This window comes from Palaemon carinicauda, chromosome 1, assembly GCF_036898095.1.
Source record: "Palaemon carinicauda isolate YSFRI2023 chromosome 1, ASM3689809v2, whole genome shotgun sequence".
In the NCBI taxonomy this organism is placed as follows: Eukaryota; Metazoa; Arthropoda; class Malacostraca; order Decapoda; family Palaemonidae; genus Palaemon; species Palaemon carinicauda.
In genome coordinates, this window is record NC_090725.1 from 240,625,571 (window position 1) to 240,645,734 (window position 20,164).

Below are 20,164 nucleotides of genomic sequence, written 5' to 3' on the forward strand. Positions count from 1 at the left end.
CCAAGCCAATTAAAGATTTTAGATTCTATACACCATACTGGTGTCAGATTGGTCAAAGAAGTTTATAGAACTTCACACATCCCATACCTCCTTGTTGATGCTGGAGAATTACCTTTAGATCTTCACCCAAGGTCCTCTAATGTTTAATATTGGTTTAGATTGCAAATTCTTCCTCATTCTTCAGCCTATTAGACTGCAAACTTTATAAGGCATTCTAGGTATTATGCATTGCACCCAAACCAATTAATTATCAGTTTTTATATAGCTAGAAATACAGATCTTCCATTTATGATATCACCAATCCCTTTTAGGACATTACCAGAGGTATTTTTTGGCAGACATTTTATTAGCATAAAAAAGAACATGACTGACTTAGAAGCCTGGTCCTCCATTTTATGGAACATGTTGAAGAACAGGGGGTCAACGTTTATCTTTACTGATGGCTCCATTTAAAATGCTGGTATTGGATTTGGAGTTTGTAGAAGTGCCTTTAATTGTAGAGGTGCACTTCCCCAAGTGTTATCTATATTTATTGCCAAACTATATTGCAAATTGACTGCTATTGAAATAATAGCATTAAAGGAGGAAGGCAATTTTATGATTTTTACTGATGCAAGAAGTGTCCTACAAGCTTTAAAAGTTTTTATTTCGAGTAACCCTTTAGTTTAAACATTTTATAGTGACTTTATTATTAAGCTGAGAGGTATAAAAGTTCAGTTTTGCTAGGTTCCAACACACGTAGGTGTGCCTCGAAAAAGGAGGCAGATTGAGTGACAAAGGAAGCTGCACCAGCATTGCTTCCAAGAAAATATCCTCTCCTCTGTAATGATTTTCCTAAGTATAAAGAGGTTGTTTTTATAAAAGAAAATTGGCAGCAGCATTGGGATACCCTACAAGGAAATAAGATGGGGGAAAAATGAATGTTTTATCTCCTTAGGGGTGCAACATGATACCCCAAAAGTGGGAGACTACTCTTTGTCAGCTTCGTATTGAGTACACTCATTTGACACATGAGCTCTTGATGACTGGCCAACACTAGACATATTGCGATGACTGTTTGGTACCTCTGATAGTGTAGCATTTATTGACCACATGCCTCACTATTGGGTACTTGAGAAACAGATTTCTGTTTGAGGCTTCTGAGATCTTCTGAAAGCTATTTAACTTTTATACTAATATATCGAGGCAAAGGGCCTCAGCTTTTAGGTCAACAATTCTCCATTCATCATCTCCTACTTCACGCTTCATAGTCCTCGCACTTGTAGGCTTGAGTCTTCCAACTCTTCTAGTGCCTTGTGGAGCCCAGTTGAAAGTTTGGTGAACTAATCTCTTGGGGAGTGCCAAGAGTATGCACAAACCATCTCCATCTACCCCTCACCGTGATCTCATCCACATATGGCACTCGAGTAATCTCTAATATAATTTCATTTCTAATCTGGTCCTGCCATTTAACTCCCAATATTCTTCTAAGGGCTTTGTTTTCAAATCTGTAAAATCTGCTGGATATTGTCTCTTTGTCATATCATGACTCATGTCCATACAGTACACCGATTTCACTGATATATAGCCTGATTTTTATATGTGATTTTAGGCGATATGATTTCCATATTTTACTTAACCAAACCATTGTCTGATATACTTTTATTAATCTTTTATAAAACTCTTATTGTAAAGACCCAGTATTAGAGATCATAGTTACTAAATATTTAAATGATTCCACCTCATTCATCCTTTTTCGTTTCAATGTTATTTCACCTTTTATTGCATATTCCATTCTCATCATCTTTGTCTTAAGGCCAACCTCATGTGATACTTCATGCATTCTGGTAAGCAAGCTTTGCAAGTCCTGTGGTGTTCTGCTAATAAGGAGAGCATCATCAGCATACTCTAGGTCAGCTAGTTTCCTGTTACCAATCCAGTCCAATCCTCTCCATCATCCTCAACTGTTCTATGCATTACAAATTCCATGAGGAGGATGAACAACATTGGTAACAACACATTACCTTGGAGTACTCCACTGTTCACTGGAAATTCATTTGATAGGACTTCACTAACATTAACTGAGCACTTGCTATGCTCATGAACAGACTTAATCAAATTTACATATTTAAGGGGAACTTCATGATAATGCAGACTCTTCACAAAATTGGCCAGTGCACACTATCAAAGGCTTTTTTCAAAGCCCACAAATGCGATCAAAAGTCGATTTCTATACTCTACACATTGCTCTACAACATGTCTTAAAATGAAAATTTGATTAGTACAACTTCTACGATTTTTAATTCCTGCTTATTAATCACTCGGCTTTTCATCAATCTTTCGCTCTAGTCTCTGTAGAATGAGCATACTATATATTTTTATGACAATCGACGTAAGTATGATGCCTCTGGAATTAGTCAGATCACCTTTTTTGCCCCTTTTCACCAACATTCTTAACTCCCAATCATCTGGATTTGCCTCTTCACGCTACATTCTTCAAAATAATCTTTTTAATATTCTGGGAGTCACTTAATTTTCGGCCAATATCATCTCAGCAGTTCGACTTCAAACACACTGAATTCAATCATGGGAACATCAAGGTCTTCCTCAGCTTCAGGTATATCAATCAAATTACTCCCTGCATATCTCCTATTCATGTCCTCACTAAAGTGTTCCATCCATCATCACCCTTCTACATTTTCTGTTGTTATAACAGATCCATTTCTATTTTTGATGGGTATATGCTTCTTCTTTGCCCCAGTAGAGATTTCATTAATAATTCTATAAGAAATAATTACACCATAGCCCCTCCCTGAATTCATAGCCTTGTCAGCCTTATCTGCTTTCTGTCTAGATATTCTCTGCAGTCATTCCTGGCTTTTCTTTTGACCTCACTTTTAATACTGGAATACTTAGCATGCTCAACCTTGTAATTTTCACTACTTCTTCGAACATTTTCAAGAATCAATTTCTGTCTTTGTCTTCTTTTTGTAGTATCCCAAGTATCACTTAGTATCAACGGTTTTCTCTATGTAACTGCATGCCCCAAAACTTCACTACCAACTGACTGATATATGTTCTTAATGTGATACCATTCTTCATTTATTGTCTGCTCTTCGTTTCTGAAAGTTTCTAAGACTGCAAATCGATTCCTATATTCAATTGCAAAGGTTTCTCTATGCTCATCTTCTAGAAGCTTAGTTGTATCAAACTTAGGTATTGTATCACATTTTTGTTGGGTGCTTTCAGTTTTAATTTCAGTGTGGCAATGTGTAGCTGGTGATCACTACCATTATTTGCAACTCTATAGCTTCTTACATTTCTCAGAGTCCTCCTCCTATCTTTTTTAATGGTTATGTGATCTATTTGATTTTTGTAATTGCATTATGGTGAAGTCCATGCATATTTGTGGACGTCCTTGTTGATTGATTGATAGATTGATTTGAAGTTCTCTGGCATCCTGACATTGAAGGTCATTGACGCCGAGGATGTCCTTGTGCTGGAAGAGTTGTTAAGCAAAAACTTATAAAATGTGTTCCCTTTTCATTGGCGATTTTGGCGATTCACCAAGACCCTCAACACCCATCACATTCTCTATACCTTGATTATCTCTTCCAACTTTAGCATTAAAGTCACCAATCACAATTTTCATATCTCTCTCTCTCTCTCTCTCTCTCTGGGAACTCCTCTATTACACTATGCTGTTTTTCATAGTATTCATATTTCCTTTCTTCAGGGGAATCATTTACTGGTGCATAGAAAACTATAATACTCATATTGCACTGCTTTGATTTAAACTTCATTCCGTTAATGCCTTTTCTGCTCTTGATGTCATCATCATTCCTACCGCTTCTCTTGTAATTCCATCTGTTCTTCATGAGTAGATATATATATATATATATATATATATATATATATATATATATATATATATATATATATATATATATATATATTGCCTTGGTATAAGATTTCTTTACCAATCCCCTTACAATATGTTTCATTTAGGGTCAAAATATTCAAACTATATTTAATAAATTCACTCTCCACTTTCTGTAACCTCCCAATATGATTCATGGTTCTAACATTCCAATTAGCAATTTTCAATTTTTCTTTAGTATTTATAAACTGGGAGAATCTTAGCATCCCGCTTTGCCCGACTCTGTTGGCCATTCTCTCATTTTTGCTTTCCATAGACTGACTAAATCCACAGAGGATTTATTGGCTAAATTCATCAAAGGATGGCCAGTTCCTTATGATGCACAATGCCTATCTAACAAAGGCATGTGATCTCTGCCGGTCCATACTTATTGCAGTAAGATTATCTGCCAGCCATCAAGAGTAGAAGCCGAAAACACCTTTTGTCTATCGCTTTAAACCCAATCCGTCACCCTGCTGGCCAGTGACTTCGTCGAGATTTAGGGGACATTTCTTCCACACCAAAAGTTCTCGTATACTCCACCAGGTTCCTCATCCGCTTATAAAACCGTTGGTAAACATGGATTGCTAAAATATACCACCTAGCACGGTATTCATCGACACTTGCTCTTTATCATATAGGGGAGATACAGAAATACCACCTGGTCTGAAGTTTCCACAGTTTCCCGCCGGGATGTTGATCGGAAATGTTGCCAGATGTACCTTGGTTGAAACTAATAATAAAGAACTTGGACATGAAAAAAAGCATTTTTATTCTTTTATGGCAATGAATTTATAAATTTTAATTTCCTTTTCCACATTCCTGAATTAAAGAAGTATATACCATACGTACTGATATTCGTGGGTTTGTGTATGTGTATGATACATACAAACAAATATGAATGCACAAGATTGTCTTAAATCCTTACAACATATTACTGCGTCAATCTGAGTTCAAAGGTCCTACTCTTACTAGTCAGCTCTAACATCCTGGTCTTTGGAGAGTCAATTCATTATTTGAGCAGTCTTCTTAAAACGAACATTCTTGAAATATTGAAATTGAATTAGCTGGCAATTATTTTCTGAAATTGTGCGATTTTACCCCGCCAGAATGCTCAGAATCTTTAAAAGAACCTAACCGATTGAAATAACTTTTTTTCTGATTATTTTAGCTCATTCAGTTTTTATCAGCGGTTTTCAAATCTATTTTGGTCCCATATGCATGTTTTACAATGTTAGGAGACTATCAAAGCGTACTTCTGGTTAGAATGTTATTCAAGAATTTAGCTCTAGATAGGTTTCACATTTCCATTTCTGGTAACTAATTACGAAGCCTTGCCATCAGCCAGGAAAATCCTGCCTCTTTGTCCTTCTCAATTGTGTATTATAACTCCTTCTCAAGGAATTTTGCGATGGTGCTCATGGTGGAAGCCCTTTTCTATATCAAGACTCCAGCCAGGTCTTCCCAAACTGTGTTCGGTACGACGGGTTGGCTCTAACATTTGTCCGGACAGGGACGTGCCTATAGCCAAGGAATATGTCCCTCGCTACGTATTTTTTAGGGGCGTCACCTGTGTTCCTGAAAAACTTGCTGCCACCGGGGACTTGCACATACGTAAGCACCGAAGACTGCCGTCGCAATGGTTCATGTCAAAGGTACTTTTATTGAGAAGTACAATTATTGCATTTTCAAAAAAGAAAAAAAGTAATTCCTGCTGACGGGAGCCGTTGGGAACTATACTGTACGTGAATATATGATTAGGGCTTTAGAATTCATAGCGGAGGGTACCTCACGCTGTTCACCGTAGCCATTAATTAGGGTCTTTGCAATTCTCACTTTATAACATTTTGACATACCTCCGTTCCCGTTTCCTTTATTCCGCTTTGCTGCCTAACCTCTTTCAACTTTTACTTTATTGTACAATGGCTGGTTTTCCGTCAAATGAACCTGGGGGCTTAATGTCCTCCCAAGCTCAAATTAATTTAATCCAAATGCAAGTAAATTCACGGAATTCGAGTTATTGTATTTGGTTGTCACTTACTATTGTGGTGGCCGATGCGGTAACGTCCCTGACTGGTGAACGCCGGACTGCGGTACTAGCCCGGCTCAAACTCATTAGTTCCTTTGGTCGCTGCAACCTCACCATCCGTGTGATCTAAGGGTGTGGGGTTTGGAGGAGCCTATAGCTCTATCTGCTGAGTCATCAGCTGCCATTGCCTGGTTCTAGCTTGGGTGGTGAGGGGGCGTGGGCGCTGATCATATGTATATATGGTCAGTTTATAGGGCATTGTCCTGCTTCATAGGACAATGTCACTGCCCCTTGCCTCATGCCATTCATGAGCGACCTTTAAACTTCAACCTTTAAACGCATGTCTAAATTTCATAAATGAAAAACTGACGGCATTTGTAGAGGATTTAAAGGTACTTCATCTGTCACTAAGTTCAGTAGGTTATCACTGCAATGAAAGTTGGAAGAGATAGTGTCCATTAAAAAGAAGGAAATGATTCCATTTACCTAATGACAAGTCTTCCTTTTATATAAGCTGTAGAGGAAGTATAGAATATACGATGTGTCAGAAATTTAAATTCTAGTCTTTACAAATCACATGCTAAACCAAACAGAACTTGCTTTTATAAAAACTCAGTTAAAAGATGTAGAAATATCGAGGGTAATGAGAATGTGTAAAAAGATGTTTCATCTGGTAAATATTAAAATACATTGATGTATTATCTCTCAGAGGAGTCGTAAAAGTCGGTGATTAAAACAATAGACTGCTCCAATTTATGGCACAGCAGTTTGGAGAGGCTGGAATAAAAGCCAGAGAAATGTTCGTAAGTAAGGAAAATTCACAATGAAACAACCTAACAGAAAGTCTAAAAATGCATTGATATCACAAGATTTACTCCTACTCGGATGTTAGATCACGAAGACTAGCAAATTAGTGCAGAAGAGCTGGTAGAGAGACGGGCAACTGTCAGATGATGTAATAGATAAACTTCGAGTAAGACTACTCTGAAACCATTGCATTAATATTGCCATCTCCACGGAAAAATACAAAATTTACCATCAATTTAAGAAGGGAAAGTAAAAATCACTTCGAGAGGAATGTAATTCCTGTGATATATTTTTTGGCTTGGGTAATGGTGGAAAGCAATTTTATCCTTGAACTTTTATTTATGATATATAATCAGATCATGGTAAATGCAAACAGATGTAATCATATCATGGTATTTGCAAACAGCAGAACAATATGGCATACCCCGTCAGTTTAAATTCAGTCATACTTATTACATAATGCGTTGATTTTAATTCCATTGCTCCTTTCGCTATAGGAGGCATCTCCTTGATTATTGCAATAGGACAAATTTAGCATTAAAGGCCTAACACTTGGCACATGAACCTGTAAAGAATATGTTTGCTGTAGTATTTAAGAGATATCAAGATAAATGAAAATTGACGAGGCATTGTATTCTTCCCAAACCTTTCATTCTGTTGCTATGGCCTTGCCCACAAATGTATTATCTTTCGAGGCAAGAAAGAACCAGGAAGATTGTAAAGTGCTTATTTGCATACCACATTTGGCGTGTTGTATGATAAAGGGATGAATTGATGAGTTTTTCCATTTGAGTATCCTCCGCTGATCATAGCAGCTGCATGCAAATGTAGGTGACCATGTTTATGCGCTTTATTTTCATTAATATCTTGTTCTGGTGCAGTTGGAATAAGTTTAATATCGAGGATAAAAAGCTTTTAGGAGTAAATATAAAACAAAATATGTTACTCGGTGTGTTATGTGGTAAGAGGTGCCACAAATGAGTAACTGGAACCATTTCTTTTTCTAAAGAAAGAGGGCCACCCTTTCTTTTAGCAGCGTTTTCATAAAATCAGAAAATAATTTGATAATCTCTCTCTCTCTCTCTCTCTCTCTCTCTCTCTCTCTCTCTCTCTCTCTCTCTCTCTCTCTCTCTCTCTCTCTCAGGTGAGTTTCGGCTTTTATGTCAGAATGAGAATATTGCCCTCGATTAAAATCTTTCCCCAACAATGAATTTGCCAAAAACAGTTTTCTGATTTATACTTATATCTCACATCCTGGTCCACATTTTTTCTCCTAGTAAGATAATGGTTGAAGAATGAAAAACATAAGGAAAACCCACCAACGATTTCGATGTTCATATCAGAACAGATTAAACATGAAGAGGCGAAGTGATAAACGGTCCTTGTCATTTTAGTGTCTGGCCTGTTTCCTTCTGCTCAGACTTCTCCTTCGGCATTGAAGGATGTCGTATTTGTCTCGTCTGCAGTATGAATTTACTAGGCCATTTTAGTGGCTATTTTGTTACTGAATTATAGAAAGTTTCCTATAGGTTCAATTTTTCTCTGCTGCCAAGTTACTGAAAAAATGATGAAGACAGATAACGAGCTGTTAAGAAAGTACCCAATGACTTCTTAGGTTAGAATAAGGATAATTAGGATAAAATTAGCTGATACACACACACGCACGCATGCCCGCCCGCTCATTTCTATCCAATCTTTCTACCCTCTTATATTCACAAACACTCCTTGCTAACCCCATGACCCCATCAAGGAATATTAAAGATTCCCCACCTGGTCCTTCCTCTTACGTTTTTCCAACCCTATCCCCAGTTCCCTTTCTCCTGGCTTGCATTTAATTATATAAATTAATTATATTCACTTTCCCCTCCAACTCATATCTACTTCAACTTTTGCTTCAACCAAATATTGGTAAGACATACGACAAGCCACTCTTCATCACAGCATTCATCGACTTGGCTTTTCATTTCCTGTATTCTGAAATATAATCGAGCAAAATCTCCTCCCCATTCTTTTTTACAAATAATTCTTAATCATGTTTTCCTCAAGAAACCACATATTATTGAATAATAAAATCTGTTTTTAGACATTTCTAATGTCTCCATTCTCACCTACTTCAGGAACATCGTCCTTACCAATAGCTCCATCTCGTTTTCCGTCACCCATCTTTACATACAGATATCTATCATAATCACTATTTCATCTTTTCCAAACCTAGTTACACATTGATTCAGTCACTTCCAAAACAATTCTCGTCCACTCTTGAATTTGGCCCTACTTTCAGTTACCCAATTCACAATAACTTTGGCCTCCCTTTTCTGCACATGTCACTTCGGATATCAAGATATTCAGCTTTCTCTACTTAAACAAATCAGTTGTCATACATTCTTTACAGTGACACATATGCACTCATATTTACATTTTTGCTTATTTTTTTTCTTGCAATACAGTGTATAGAGATTCATACCATGCCCAGTAGCGAAGATTCAATAATTTTCTTTTCCCGGTATCGTACAAGAGTAAAATTATGATTGCCATTAGCCTTAAAAGATAATGCTCATCTGCCATTTAAGGGACGTTTCCTTACACCATTGGGTCCCAACTCTTAACTTGGTGCTCTTACTATGAGTTTGAGTGTCTATTTCCAGAAGACACCCCGAAAATGACGAATGAGAATGTATGTGATAACAAGGTACCCAGTTACGTTTTAATATATTATTCCATCGATAAGTATTTTACAGTCTTTTACCTTGTGTAGTTTTACTGAGAAATACCATGGTGTGGACACGTGTTGGGTATGGATGGTGGGGAGGGAGTGAGGAGGGCTCGGGAGGAACCTGTTAAGGGGAGAAGATCGCGAGAGACTCAAAGTTTTTAATCGAAGGCGAGATAAGGGGAAGGATGATATGGGGAGAAGAGGGTTGGTAGAAGTGGATGCCTTTGGTAGAAGGCATGGGAGAAGGTGCATCAGGCAACCGACCCCTTAATGTAGTGATAACAGTGGGAAAGAAGAATAAGCCTGAGAAATACCAAGAGCGTAACAATTCTCATATGTAATACCATTTTGGTAGTGACCAATAAACAATCAGGATAATGTCTTTTGGGATTTGCCCTTGAAAGAAAAAGACTGTTGGTTAACTTTGCAGACAACTATGTGTTTGTTTGTGAGGGAAAGTGTTTTTATGTGTATTCACTAAGCAGTGCATAACCAGCTATATAGATTGTTCCACAAATCTGTCTCAAGGTTGACTTCAAGCGCGTCATAGTTAAGTTGTATTTTGCTTAGTAACGCGAGTTTTTTTATTTGTTTTCTTAAGACTTTCTATATTGGTGTTTATTAATTTTGTCCATTTATTTTTTCTCTTATTGAGTTAGTTATTCATCCTTTAAATTGGTCTCCTCCAAGTAAAAAAAAAAAAAAAAAAAAAAAAAAAAAAAAGGGAAAAAGGTCAGTATATCTTCAGTGCTTTTACTTAAAGGAGTTAAGGACTAACAGTCCAAGAGTAAATCTTAATATACCGAATCCTAGTAAGAGAAATATTTCTTTTTTTTCTTTTCGTTACTGATCTATACCCTTAAAACATACTTACTTACTCCAATTATAAACTCGTATAGGATAAAGAAACAATTTTTTACATAAAAAAAAAATGTATTACTTAGCAAATCAAATATACAAAGAAGATTGGCTATGTATGATGGACGATATCTTTCTATAATGATATATAAAAATACTCGAGTAACTATGGACATGCACATCAGACTACATATTTCACACATTGAACTCGTGAGAGCTGGCACACCAGATGATTAAATCCAATACTCTGCCATTGATTTCATGCGATGACAGGGGAAATGATGCCCCTCTGTGAGGGATTGGTAACTGGTTGTTCTTGAAGTCAATTCATATGGCAGAATTCAACTTATATCCAATTCATAAAAAAAAAATTAAAATATTTATTCAAGTTTGCGAAGATTTTTTTTTACAATACACACGAATTACAATAAACAATTCAGTTCTGATTACAAAAATATAAAATTTGTTAAAATAAATAATGTACTTGGATATTATACTAATATCAATGCAAATAAAACAGTACTAGAAGATATTTTACTTTTTCGTATACTGTAGCTAATTAACACCCATCTAATTTAGCATCACAACGATTAGTTTCTTATTCTAGTAATTATAATTCAATTATTCTAATTAGTATTAGCAATTCAGTATCTGCCATTAAACTCGGAATTTTGCGAGATGCCATTAATGGAAAATATGATAAATTCTAAATCTATTTAAAACATTGAGGATGACATTTCCTAAGACCATTGATTAGCTAAGACTATTTATGGAAGTTTTAAAGATATATTTTTTAACATTTCTTGACACAAAAACATATTTTCGTTATTTGAACTCCTTAAACAAGAATCTAATAAATTATATTTCCTTAATTCCATTCGAAAGTTCAAAACACATTTAGCAGCGTAAATGTGGTTGAAACCTGAATGTATCGGTGACCAGATTACATTAGATAAGCATAAACAGATATCTGATAAGTTCTTACGTATGACAGCTGTATGCTTATCGTCAGTATCGTCAATTCATTCATTTTTTTTTCAATGTCCACTTATTTTATTGGTAACTCTTCCCTTTCGTTAGGTACACGTATTGCGAGCATTATTCGATTTTAATTAACTAATTTATTCCTTGTTTTCATCATTTATCTTATTATTAGGTAGAGGTGTTTATCATTAATACGAGAAAAATAAAAGATAAACTTTTTCTCCTGTCACTTCCATCGAAAAAAATACATAAAATGAACACAATAATAATCTTTTAACATCATCAAGTCCAAGTTATATCTTGATGTTAAAAATTGTGGATCGAATTATTAAGAAAATAATGAGTACTTATTCCGATTCTGTGAAATTTGTATAATGTCTACTACTGTCATTGTAACACGATATGAATTACATAATATCTCGAGACAATGAAGAGATACATACGAACATTTGTATACCCACACACAGTATATGCCGAACTACAAACCAATTAAATGCAATAACAAGCATTAACTGGCGTGTATTCAAAGAGCTAAAAATATTGAAATTATATTATCTCTTCCCCACACGTCAGTAACCATTAACTGATTTTCAATTTATTTTAGTTAATGTTAGTGTTACCCTTCAAAGATTTCTAACATACTTCCAGACATTTTGGTCCAGGATAGTCTTTCACTGTCATAGTAAAGTCTCATGTGACGGAACTTTCAGTGGAAAAATGGTGAACGCCTCTTGGGTTTTAGTTCCGGTTTGTAAGGGAGCAAATTTTCTGTATCTTATCCAGCAAAATGTGAATGAAAACTTTGCAAGAGGCACATAGCAGCTTCATGAAGCGGTGTTTGTCCGTTAGGCTGAAACCAATCGGCTTTCAGAGGCCCTTCTCTGTTGGTAGTGAGACAATGAAAAATACTGTATTATTGTGTTTATTGACACCGGCATACTATTTATAGAAATTACTAGTAAATTGTTGTAAGACCATTAAAACTTCCACTAAGGTTTGTCTGACTGCTGCTGATGAAATACCAAAATACAGTATGTGTCTTTGATAAAGTGAGACATTGGTTTTTCAATTCATCGCAAAATTTCCCAGTACTACTGTAACTGTAGGTAGAACACATTCTCGTAGCTAATTGGATCCTATACGATTCTTTAAGCTTTTTACTGTTATCTTTTCATTATTATTTTTCTCTCGCTTAAGACATGATTGTCAGAAGTCAGAGACTTGCATTCTCAATATTCTCAATATTTAAAAACCGTTCTTGAAAAGGAATTTCATAGTACCCTATAGACTTCGTAAAGCTTATGCATGTAATTGATCGCTATAGTGATTGGTAACTGTATTGATTATACTGTAACTTCTGGAATTATATAGAAATCTTCCAAGTGAATAAAAAACTGTAGATTCTTTCCCTATTATAACAATTCTTTTATTTATATTTTTTTCGTTATCCTTTTATAACAATTCTAATATCTATATATTCTTTGCTTTTCGGATAGACACTAAAACTATTATCACCCACGTTCCGCTTTGAACGGTTTGGGTCACGTGCTTCCACAAAGTGATAAAAGGATCTGGTGCCCTTAGTAACCAAGCGAGTGAAACTGTTAGACGCAAGGTTCATGAAATATTAAATATTAACACATGCTACGCAAACGTGATCTAGACTCATCAGTTTCAAGTGTAAAATCAATGATTAAGGCTTTCAGGTAAAGTTTTAGATGTAATGAGAAATAATTTAGTTGTATAACATGATAGAGTTTTGCCCTATTCTTGGGGGATTCGAGCTTATATTAAGACGAGTATGTGAGAAGCTTTTGTTTTAGTTATTGAAAATTGCTTTTAATAAATGAGAGTAATTTTTCCCTCTAACCCACCGAAAGAAGTAAGTGTAGCAGTAGCTCTCATTATCAGTATATTAATAAGTAAATGTCAAATAAGAACAGTCATTATTGTCAACTAAAAATTAAGCTCTTAATTCTTACGAAGTGAAGTACAACTACGAGATATTTCTTTGGAATAACAAATATTCTTTTTAAAAATTAACCTATTTTGAACCAAACACGCAATCTAAAGTCTCTGACTTTAAAGAGCAAACAGAGACCAATACAAGCAAAAGACTCAATTGTAAATCGATCTAAAGAATGTGAACGAAAAGAAGTATATACCTAATTTTAATGAAGATGAATCACATAGAAGTAATTCAAGTACAAACTTGACTCTGTTCTTTTCATTATGCAGCCCACACAGTGAGATGAATTAAATGGAAACATATTAACCAAATTAGGTAGTACTTCATGTCATCATGGCATTTCATTACCTTAGAAACGATACATTATTCCTAGATTCGATTACTGTTGAGGAAAACCTCTCTGAGTTTTATGAATATAAAAGAAATAATAGCAAAGATGTTACAATAATCTGTTCAGAAAAACTTTAACTCTTATTGAGACTTATCATGTTCGGGGAAAAATCTCTGCATGGCACAAATTGATGAAACAACAGGCAAAGCATACAAGAGCCTTAATTGAACAGATGTAGATTATTCGTACGACGATCTGATGACCATCTCAAAAACAAAGCCTTGAACCAATAATTGATAGCACATGGATTGCACAATTATACAGGAAATATATTAGACAATACATCAAACATTATTATACCAGCTCCTAATTTTATGGAAGTATCAGGAGTGTAAAGTTTTCGAAGTACATCGTAACAACAGCCAGAAGAGGAAAGGGTTGTACTGATCGTACGGACACTAGCTGGTCAACAGCTCTTGAAAGCGAAAAGAGAACGGAAGATGCGGAGACGATGATAATGGGGGATTCAGAGGGTCGGTGCGTCAGGTCAGCATCATCACTCGTCAGGATACAGTTTCCTCTTTTCAAGTTTGTAGTCGCGACTGAGATGGAGGGGTCCTGATCTCCGTAAGGGCCTGGAATAAATGAAATGAAAGAAATAGATTTATACAAAAAAAGGTATGTGGTGGTTCATGGGAATACTAAATAGGTTACGATTCCTGAAATGGCAAACTTACTTGTGGGATTGGATAAAAAGGTATATTTAGAAATATAATGGCGTATGTTGTTACGGATATTTATTTTAGAATAAAGCTCGATGTGATGGGCAACAAGGAATGTTATAGAACCTAGTTCATCATGTAAGGGGAGGTAAGAAAAAGCTACTGCATTAAGTGGAAGCCAAGGGAATATTGTTATACGAGTCATCTGTTGTTGTTTTCGTGTAATGACTTTATTTGCCAACTCGATTTAAAGATTAAGATTTTATCACTCGAATTAAATCTTTGTAGACAGTAAGAAAATAAATTTAATTTTCAATTATTTAACGCTGGAATGACCACTCCCAAGGACGTTCATCAATTAAATCTCCCTTTGGATAAGAGCCGCTCAACCCAAGGATGACCTTAAAGATCCCCAGGTAAAGGAAACCTTTCTGTCCCTGCAAAGGACTTTCCGCTCTTTGATTATCCAGCCGACCCAATGTCCGCTATCAAACCGTAAACTGAGTTGTGACCTACTTACGTAAGATTATGACAATGAGAAAATATATTAACTCCTGATAATCACTATCTGCTACCAGTCACCAGATGGAAAATACTTCAGTTCATTTTTATTAGATGTTGTCATATCTGTGCTTATCGGTGAAACAATGCTGACACTTTGACAAACAAGATAGATTCATGTTTTGAAGTTTAGAAAGGGTTTTCACATGTAATTTTTTTTAATGCAAGGCAACAAGTGAAAACAGAATGACAATATTGAAATAAATTTTTTTACGTTATTTTGTTATGATAATAGATTACGTAAAAAACGCGTAAAATAGATAGCTCAGTAAACATGGAAGGATCAGATAATGAATAAAAATCATATGAGTATTTTATGTATATGGACGTATCAACCGGTACGCTGTACATATAACTACATACTCAAACGCATATGCATTTCTGTGCCTACAAATGTCATATATTTGTGACTTAGGTATCACGTATTTGGTACACACACACTGAAACTATTTGACAGCTAACGTTTTCTTATACGAGAAGTTGTAAAAATTATACGCTAACGGATAGACGACTCTTCAAAAGAAAAAAAGTAAGTACTTCTGTAAACGATAGGAGAATATGTTTTAAAGCCGTGACGAAGATAAATTGAAACGACCTTGATCTTTTGTTTGTTTATGAGATGGTCTATCATCTAGTGAAGAAGGATAAGATACGGAAGAGGACAAAGTATTGAGGTCAGAGAGTACCAGAAGTCAATGGGAATTCCGATGGTTTCACAACAAAGAGATGTGGTTTTGTGGCGCCACAAGAATAAGGAGGAAAATGAAGGGGAAATACTGGCCATTTTCAATTAGATTTGTATCAGATTATCGTTACTACATTTCAGTAATTAGATGTGATGATAATCAACTAGAAGCTTACTACCTTATAGTTTCTAGTTTCCATGAATAAAAGAGTTAACCTCAAAACGATTTTTAATTGCGATGTAAAAATAAGGGAAGGAAAAAAAAAACAATTGAGATAAACTATTGTAAACAAAATTATCAGTTACTAAATTAATCATACAAAGAAATGCTTACTACATAGAGTTACACTGACATCCTTTTTCCTTGCATATCCATGAACATATCAAGAAGAAATTGAATAATCAATTGCAGGAAGATTTTAATTATTTGATTAAAATCTTTTAAACAGATTTATAATTGATATTTACACGAGAATCGTAGCTTTTATTACAGATAAAATGGGATTGATCAATGAAGAGAAGCGCGCTCTAAATATCACAATTAAGACAACTTTTATTTAAATGTCAGAGCTCATAAACTAGAAATTCTGCTGAATCTACAGTTTATTTAGTGCGATAGAGTGACATGAAAAAACGAGGGACTGATATGCTATAACACGCCAATAACTTACTATAGTTGTTTGAAGAGTAACATTTTAAATGCCATGTTTATTGATACTGAGTGACCGATAGCCCCTGCTCAAATTATAGCTCTTTCGGGTAAAGACGCAAAGAGATGTAGAGAGACTGAGTGAAACTTTACAGTAACATATGAATAAAACTTTAATTATTATTATTGTTATTATTATTATTATTATTATTATTGTTGTTGTTGTTGTTGTTGTTAGCAGCTAAGCTATAACCCTCGTTGGAAAAGCAGGATGCGACAAGCTTAACGGCTGCAATAAGGAAAATATTCCAGTGAAGAAATGAAATAAGGCAATAGGTAAACTATATGAGAAGTTATGAATAAGAAAAATATAAGATATCTTAAGATCAGTAACAATGTTTAAATAGATCTGTCATATATAAGCTATGTATAGAGACTTATGTCAACCTATTTAACATAAAAATGCCCTGCAAGTTTGAACTTCTGAAGTTCCGCCGATTCAACTTCCAGGTATTAATCTTAGGAAAACGTTTAATCTTAATCGAATGATACATAATTCGACGAAGAGCACCGAAACGCCAGGTAGATACTCTTCGTCACGATATTCATAGTACTTACTTGATGATTCTAGACATCTTGTGGTACCAGGTCGTTGTGTCTGCCCCGAGGGTCAAGTACAGCTCGAAGGTGTTTGGCATGGTTGGGTCAAGGACCACCCGAGTCAGTCTCTGCAACTGTTCGCCATCGAAGAAATTTACGTGCAGAACTCCTCCTCTGTAGGAAAGGAAGATGGTGTCCAGTAATTGAAACGTACTAAAGAAACGGACCTAATTTTTGGGAAGTTGTTTAAGAAATATTACCATTTTCATAGTTTTCTTATTAAACATTATTTTAAGGAACTAATTTAAGATGTTTCTGTATCAAACACTTTCTTTTTAGTGGATGGAGAATAAGAGAGCATTTTGTTTTCTCAGTAGGCTTTAAAGTAAAATTATTAAAGAAAAATATAGCATAAAAGGGTAAATAAATGAATCAAATTTCCCCATTTTTTGCACAAAGAACAGACAGTAAAATTTCTTATTTTCTTTCAGCAATAACCCCATTGGACTAAAGCTTACCTGACACCACATGGTTCAGAATCAGCGAGTCTGAGAACCTGTGCCGTGACCTCGTCTATGAGACCTGGAGGTATCATGACCTGACCGCAACCCAGGGCGTCGGCTCTGCTAGTGACCTCCTGGGTCAACTGCTGTATCAAGGTGTTCCTGGCGGCAGCTTCACCTTCGACGTCAATTTCTATACCTGAAGAAGGAAAAGGTACGTTATTTTAGTCATCATTTCAGTATTTTTATAGAAAATATCGTTATAATGACTATATTGCTACTGCTGATGTCGTTATTGTTGCTGTTATTAAATAGAAATGGAGATTGAAGTCCAAAATATTTCAGTGCTTTGATATATCGAAAGACTTTACGAGCTTTTAAAAGTATTAAGAATCGTGATGGGAGCTGAAAAGGCTCTCAAAAGCTTTTTTAATATTTCATTTAATTAATTTGTTACCATTATGAATTTAGTATCGTTCTTACTGTTGTTGTTGCTTTTATTATCTTACGAGCTTAAGTCAGTTTAAGCTTTGACATTTATATTTGAAGTGTAAATGTTAATCAGATTCTATCACACTAGGGCACCCGTACTTTACTGGTCTGGCAATTTTAGAGGCAAGAAACGAAAAGCAATGAAAGAAAGACTACGTTCTAAAATTTGTTTTTGCAACAATTTTTGTCCCGATTCAGGAAATACAAAATAATAATGATACTTATCATATAAGAAAGGAATAAACCGCCACCTTCATGGAAAAATAAGAAAACTAGAAATGAACAACACAAATAGAAATATCTACAGTAAATTGTATAGTCTGTCTCGACGAGAGACTCATTTCTCCAATTCCAGTTTGCGGTCGACTTGAGGTGCTCTTAAGCCCAGTGAATAGGCCTCACTGGCGTCCTAATTATCATAAATATCGAACTGAAGACCATCCGGCTTCTCTCTTGTTACCATCCAGTGAAGATGGTAATTATGATTTCCTCCATTTTCCACTAAATGTTCATTTGCATGCTCGTTATGTTGACGTCACAATTGAAGATCTTCATTGCCTTTTTAGTAACTATTGCTTGTTTGTGCAATGGTGAACTAATATTCTTTTATTTTTTTTTACTTCTTAGATTACCTTAAAAGAAATTTCATCGAATGGTGTCATAAAATTGTGTTGCCAGACTAAAAACCATTGACGGTGGCCGTAATATCACTTCCAATACCAATAAGACTCTCTCTCTCTCTCTCTCTCTCTCTCTCTCTCTCTCTCTCTCTCTCTCTCTCTCTCTCTGGATTTTCACATGGAAACATTTAGTCGTATAATCATGTAGCTCCTGCTTTATATATATATATATATATATATATATATATATATATATATATATATATATATATATATATATATATATGTATATATATGTATTTATGATAAGTTTTGCACATTCAGACGGTTTTTCTTTTCATATAAGCCATATATTTTTGATACATTAATGTCTGGATTCTCTTAACGACCTCGGGATCAGAGCCCCAGGCGAAATCACACAAATACAAGAGCTTCTGACCGGCTGGGAGTCGAACCCTGGTCCTGGAAACTTGTATAAACAGTGACTTACAACTTGGCCCAAAAATATACGGCTTATTTGAATATATATATATATATATATATATATATATATATATATATATATATATATATATATATGTATATATATTATGAAATAACGCTCTACCCGAAAATTTAAAGTTTTGGCTTGTATTATCTGTTCTACAGTAATTAATTTTCGAATCTTGATAAAAAATATATGAAATTTAAAGGTTTCGAATACTCTATATTAAATACAATGATACAGTACAAGAAATGCTTCTAGTCCCCCCCTCTCTCTCTCTCTCTCTCTCTCTCTCTCTCTCTCTCTCTCTCTCTCTCTCTCTCTCTCTCTCTCTCTCTCTCTCTCTCTCCTCTCTCTCTCTCTCTCTCTCATTTTTTAATACAAAAAAGCATTGATAAGCAGAAACTTTGCTGTCATTTTAAGATTTGCAGTACCAGTTAGCAGGTATCAGGAGACGCCAGGACCAATACTGTATATGCTAAATTCCACGATCTGTGTTGCTGATATTAGGAATTGATGTATCTTATTCACATTTGTTTTTGATTAATAGAGAACTGAATCTTTCAACCAGTAATCCTTTAGCATTGATACTTGAACAGTAGTAGTTCTGAATTACCATAGCAATTAGATCTCTCAATCTTTTGTTCTGTAGTTTGCGTATTCTGATTATTTCTAAAAGTACTCCAAAGGTTTTTTTTTTTTATCTTTCACATTCTTTTGTCCATAACTAAAACAATTGTATAAATTTAGCATCTCACCTCAAGTATAATGACAATAACAACATTAGGATCAATAATAATGATAATAACTAAATCCTGACGAAATATCGGTGACAGGCACTGGCACTTTCCCGCGGGTGTCTATTTCATTTTGTTATTGCAGTAAAAATGTACAAGAACAACATTAGACCAATCATATCTGACGTATATCAAACAAAGCAAAATGGTAATAATAATTATGTGTAGAAGAAATAATGAATGAACGAAGTAAAACATTGGGGTAACGGCAAATGACATCCACCTAGATTTATGACTGTCTTTGAATTATGATATTTTGGCCAGAGGGAAATTGCATCCGGGGCGGTACTAAAAATGTCCGTAATGGCTTTCAAAATGATCTAGTGCTGACCACAACTCATTTGTCAGTGTTTGGGCGTAGACACATTGAAGTAACCGCAGGCCTATGTTCCCTGGCAATTACCTTGGGCCTTTGCGCGAGTTCACTGTCATCGTGATATCTAATGACTTATACAGAAATGC

The 20,164-nt window shown here is 35.2% G+C and overlaps 1 protein-coding gene and 1 long non-coding RNA gene across 2 annotated transcripts in view; one reads left to right on the top strand and one right to left on the bottom strand.

The window, feature by feature from the left end:
* The window catches only part of LOC137654583 (uncharacterized), a 244,028-nt gene that overhangs the window by 81,715 nt on the left and 142,149 nt on the right, over positions 1–20,164 (top strand). Inside the window, exon 2 of the long non-coding RNA XR_011046662.1 lies at positions 17,298–17,523. This is a non-coding gene — a long non-coding RNA (uncharacterized lncRNA). The remainder of the gene's footprint in view (positions 1–17,297; positions 17,524–20,164) is intronic.
* Positions 10,602–20,164, bottom strand: part of LOC137654577 (protein charybde-like) — a 63,600-nt gene continuing 54,037 nt past the window's right edge. The window contains exons 2-4 of the mRNA XM_068388327.1: positions 17,325–17,508; positions 16,825–16,980; positions 10,602–14,224 (exon numbers count right to left, since the gene is read on the bottom strand). Coding sequence (XP_068244428.1) covers positions 14,146–14,224; positions 16,825–16,980; positions 17,325–17,508 — 419 coding nt within the window. The 3' untranslated portion in view covers positions 10,602–14,145. The remainder of the gene's footprint in view (positions 14,225–16,824; positions 16,981–17,324; positions 17,509–20,164) is intronic.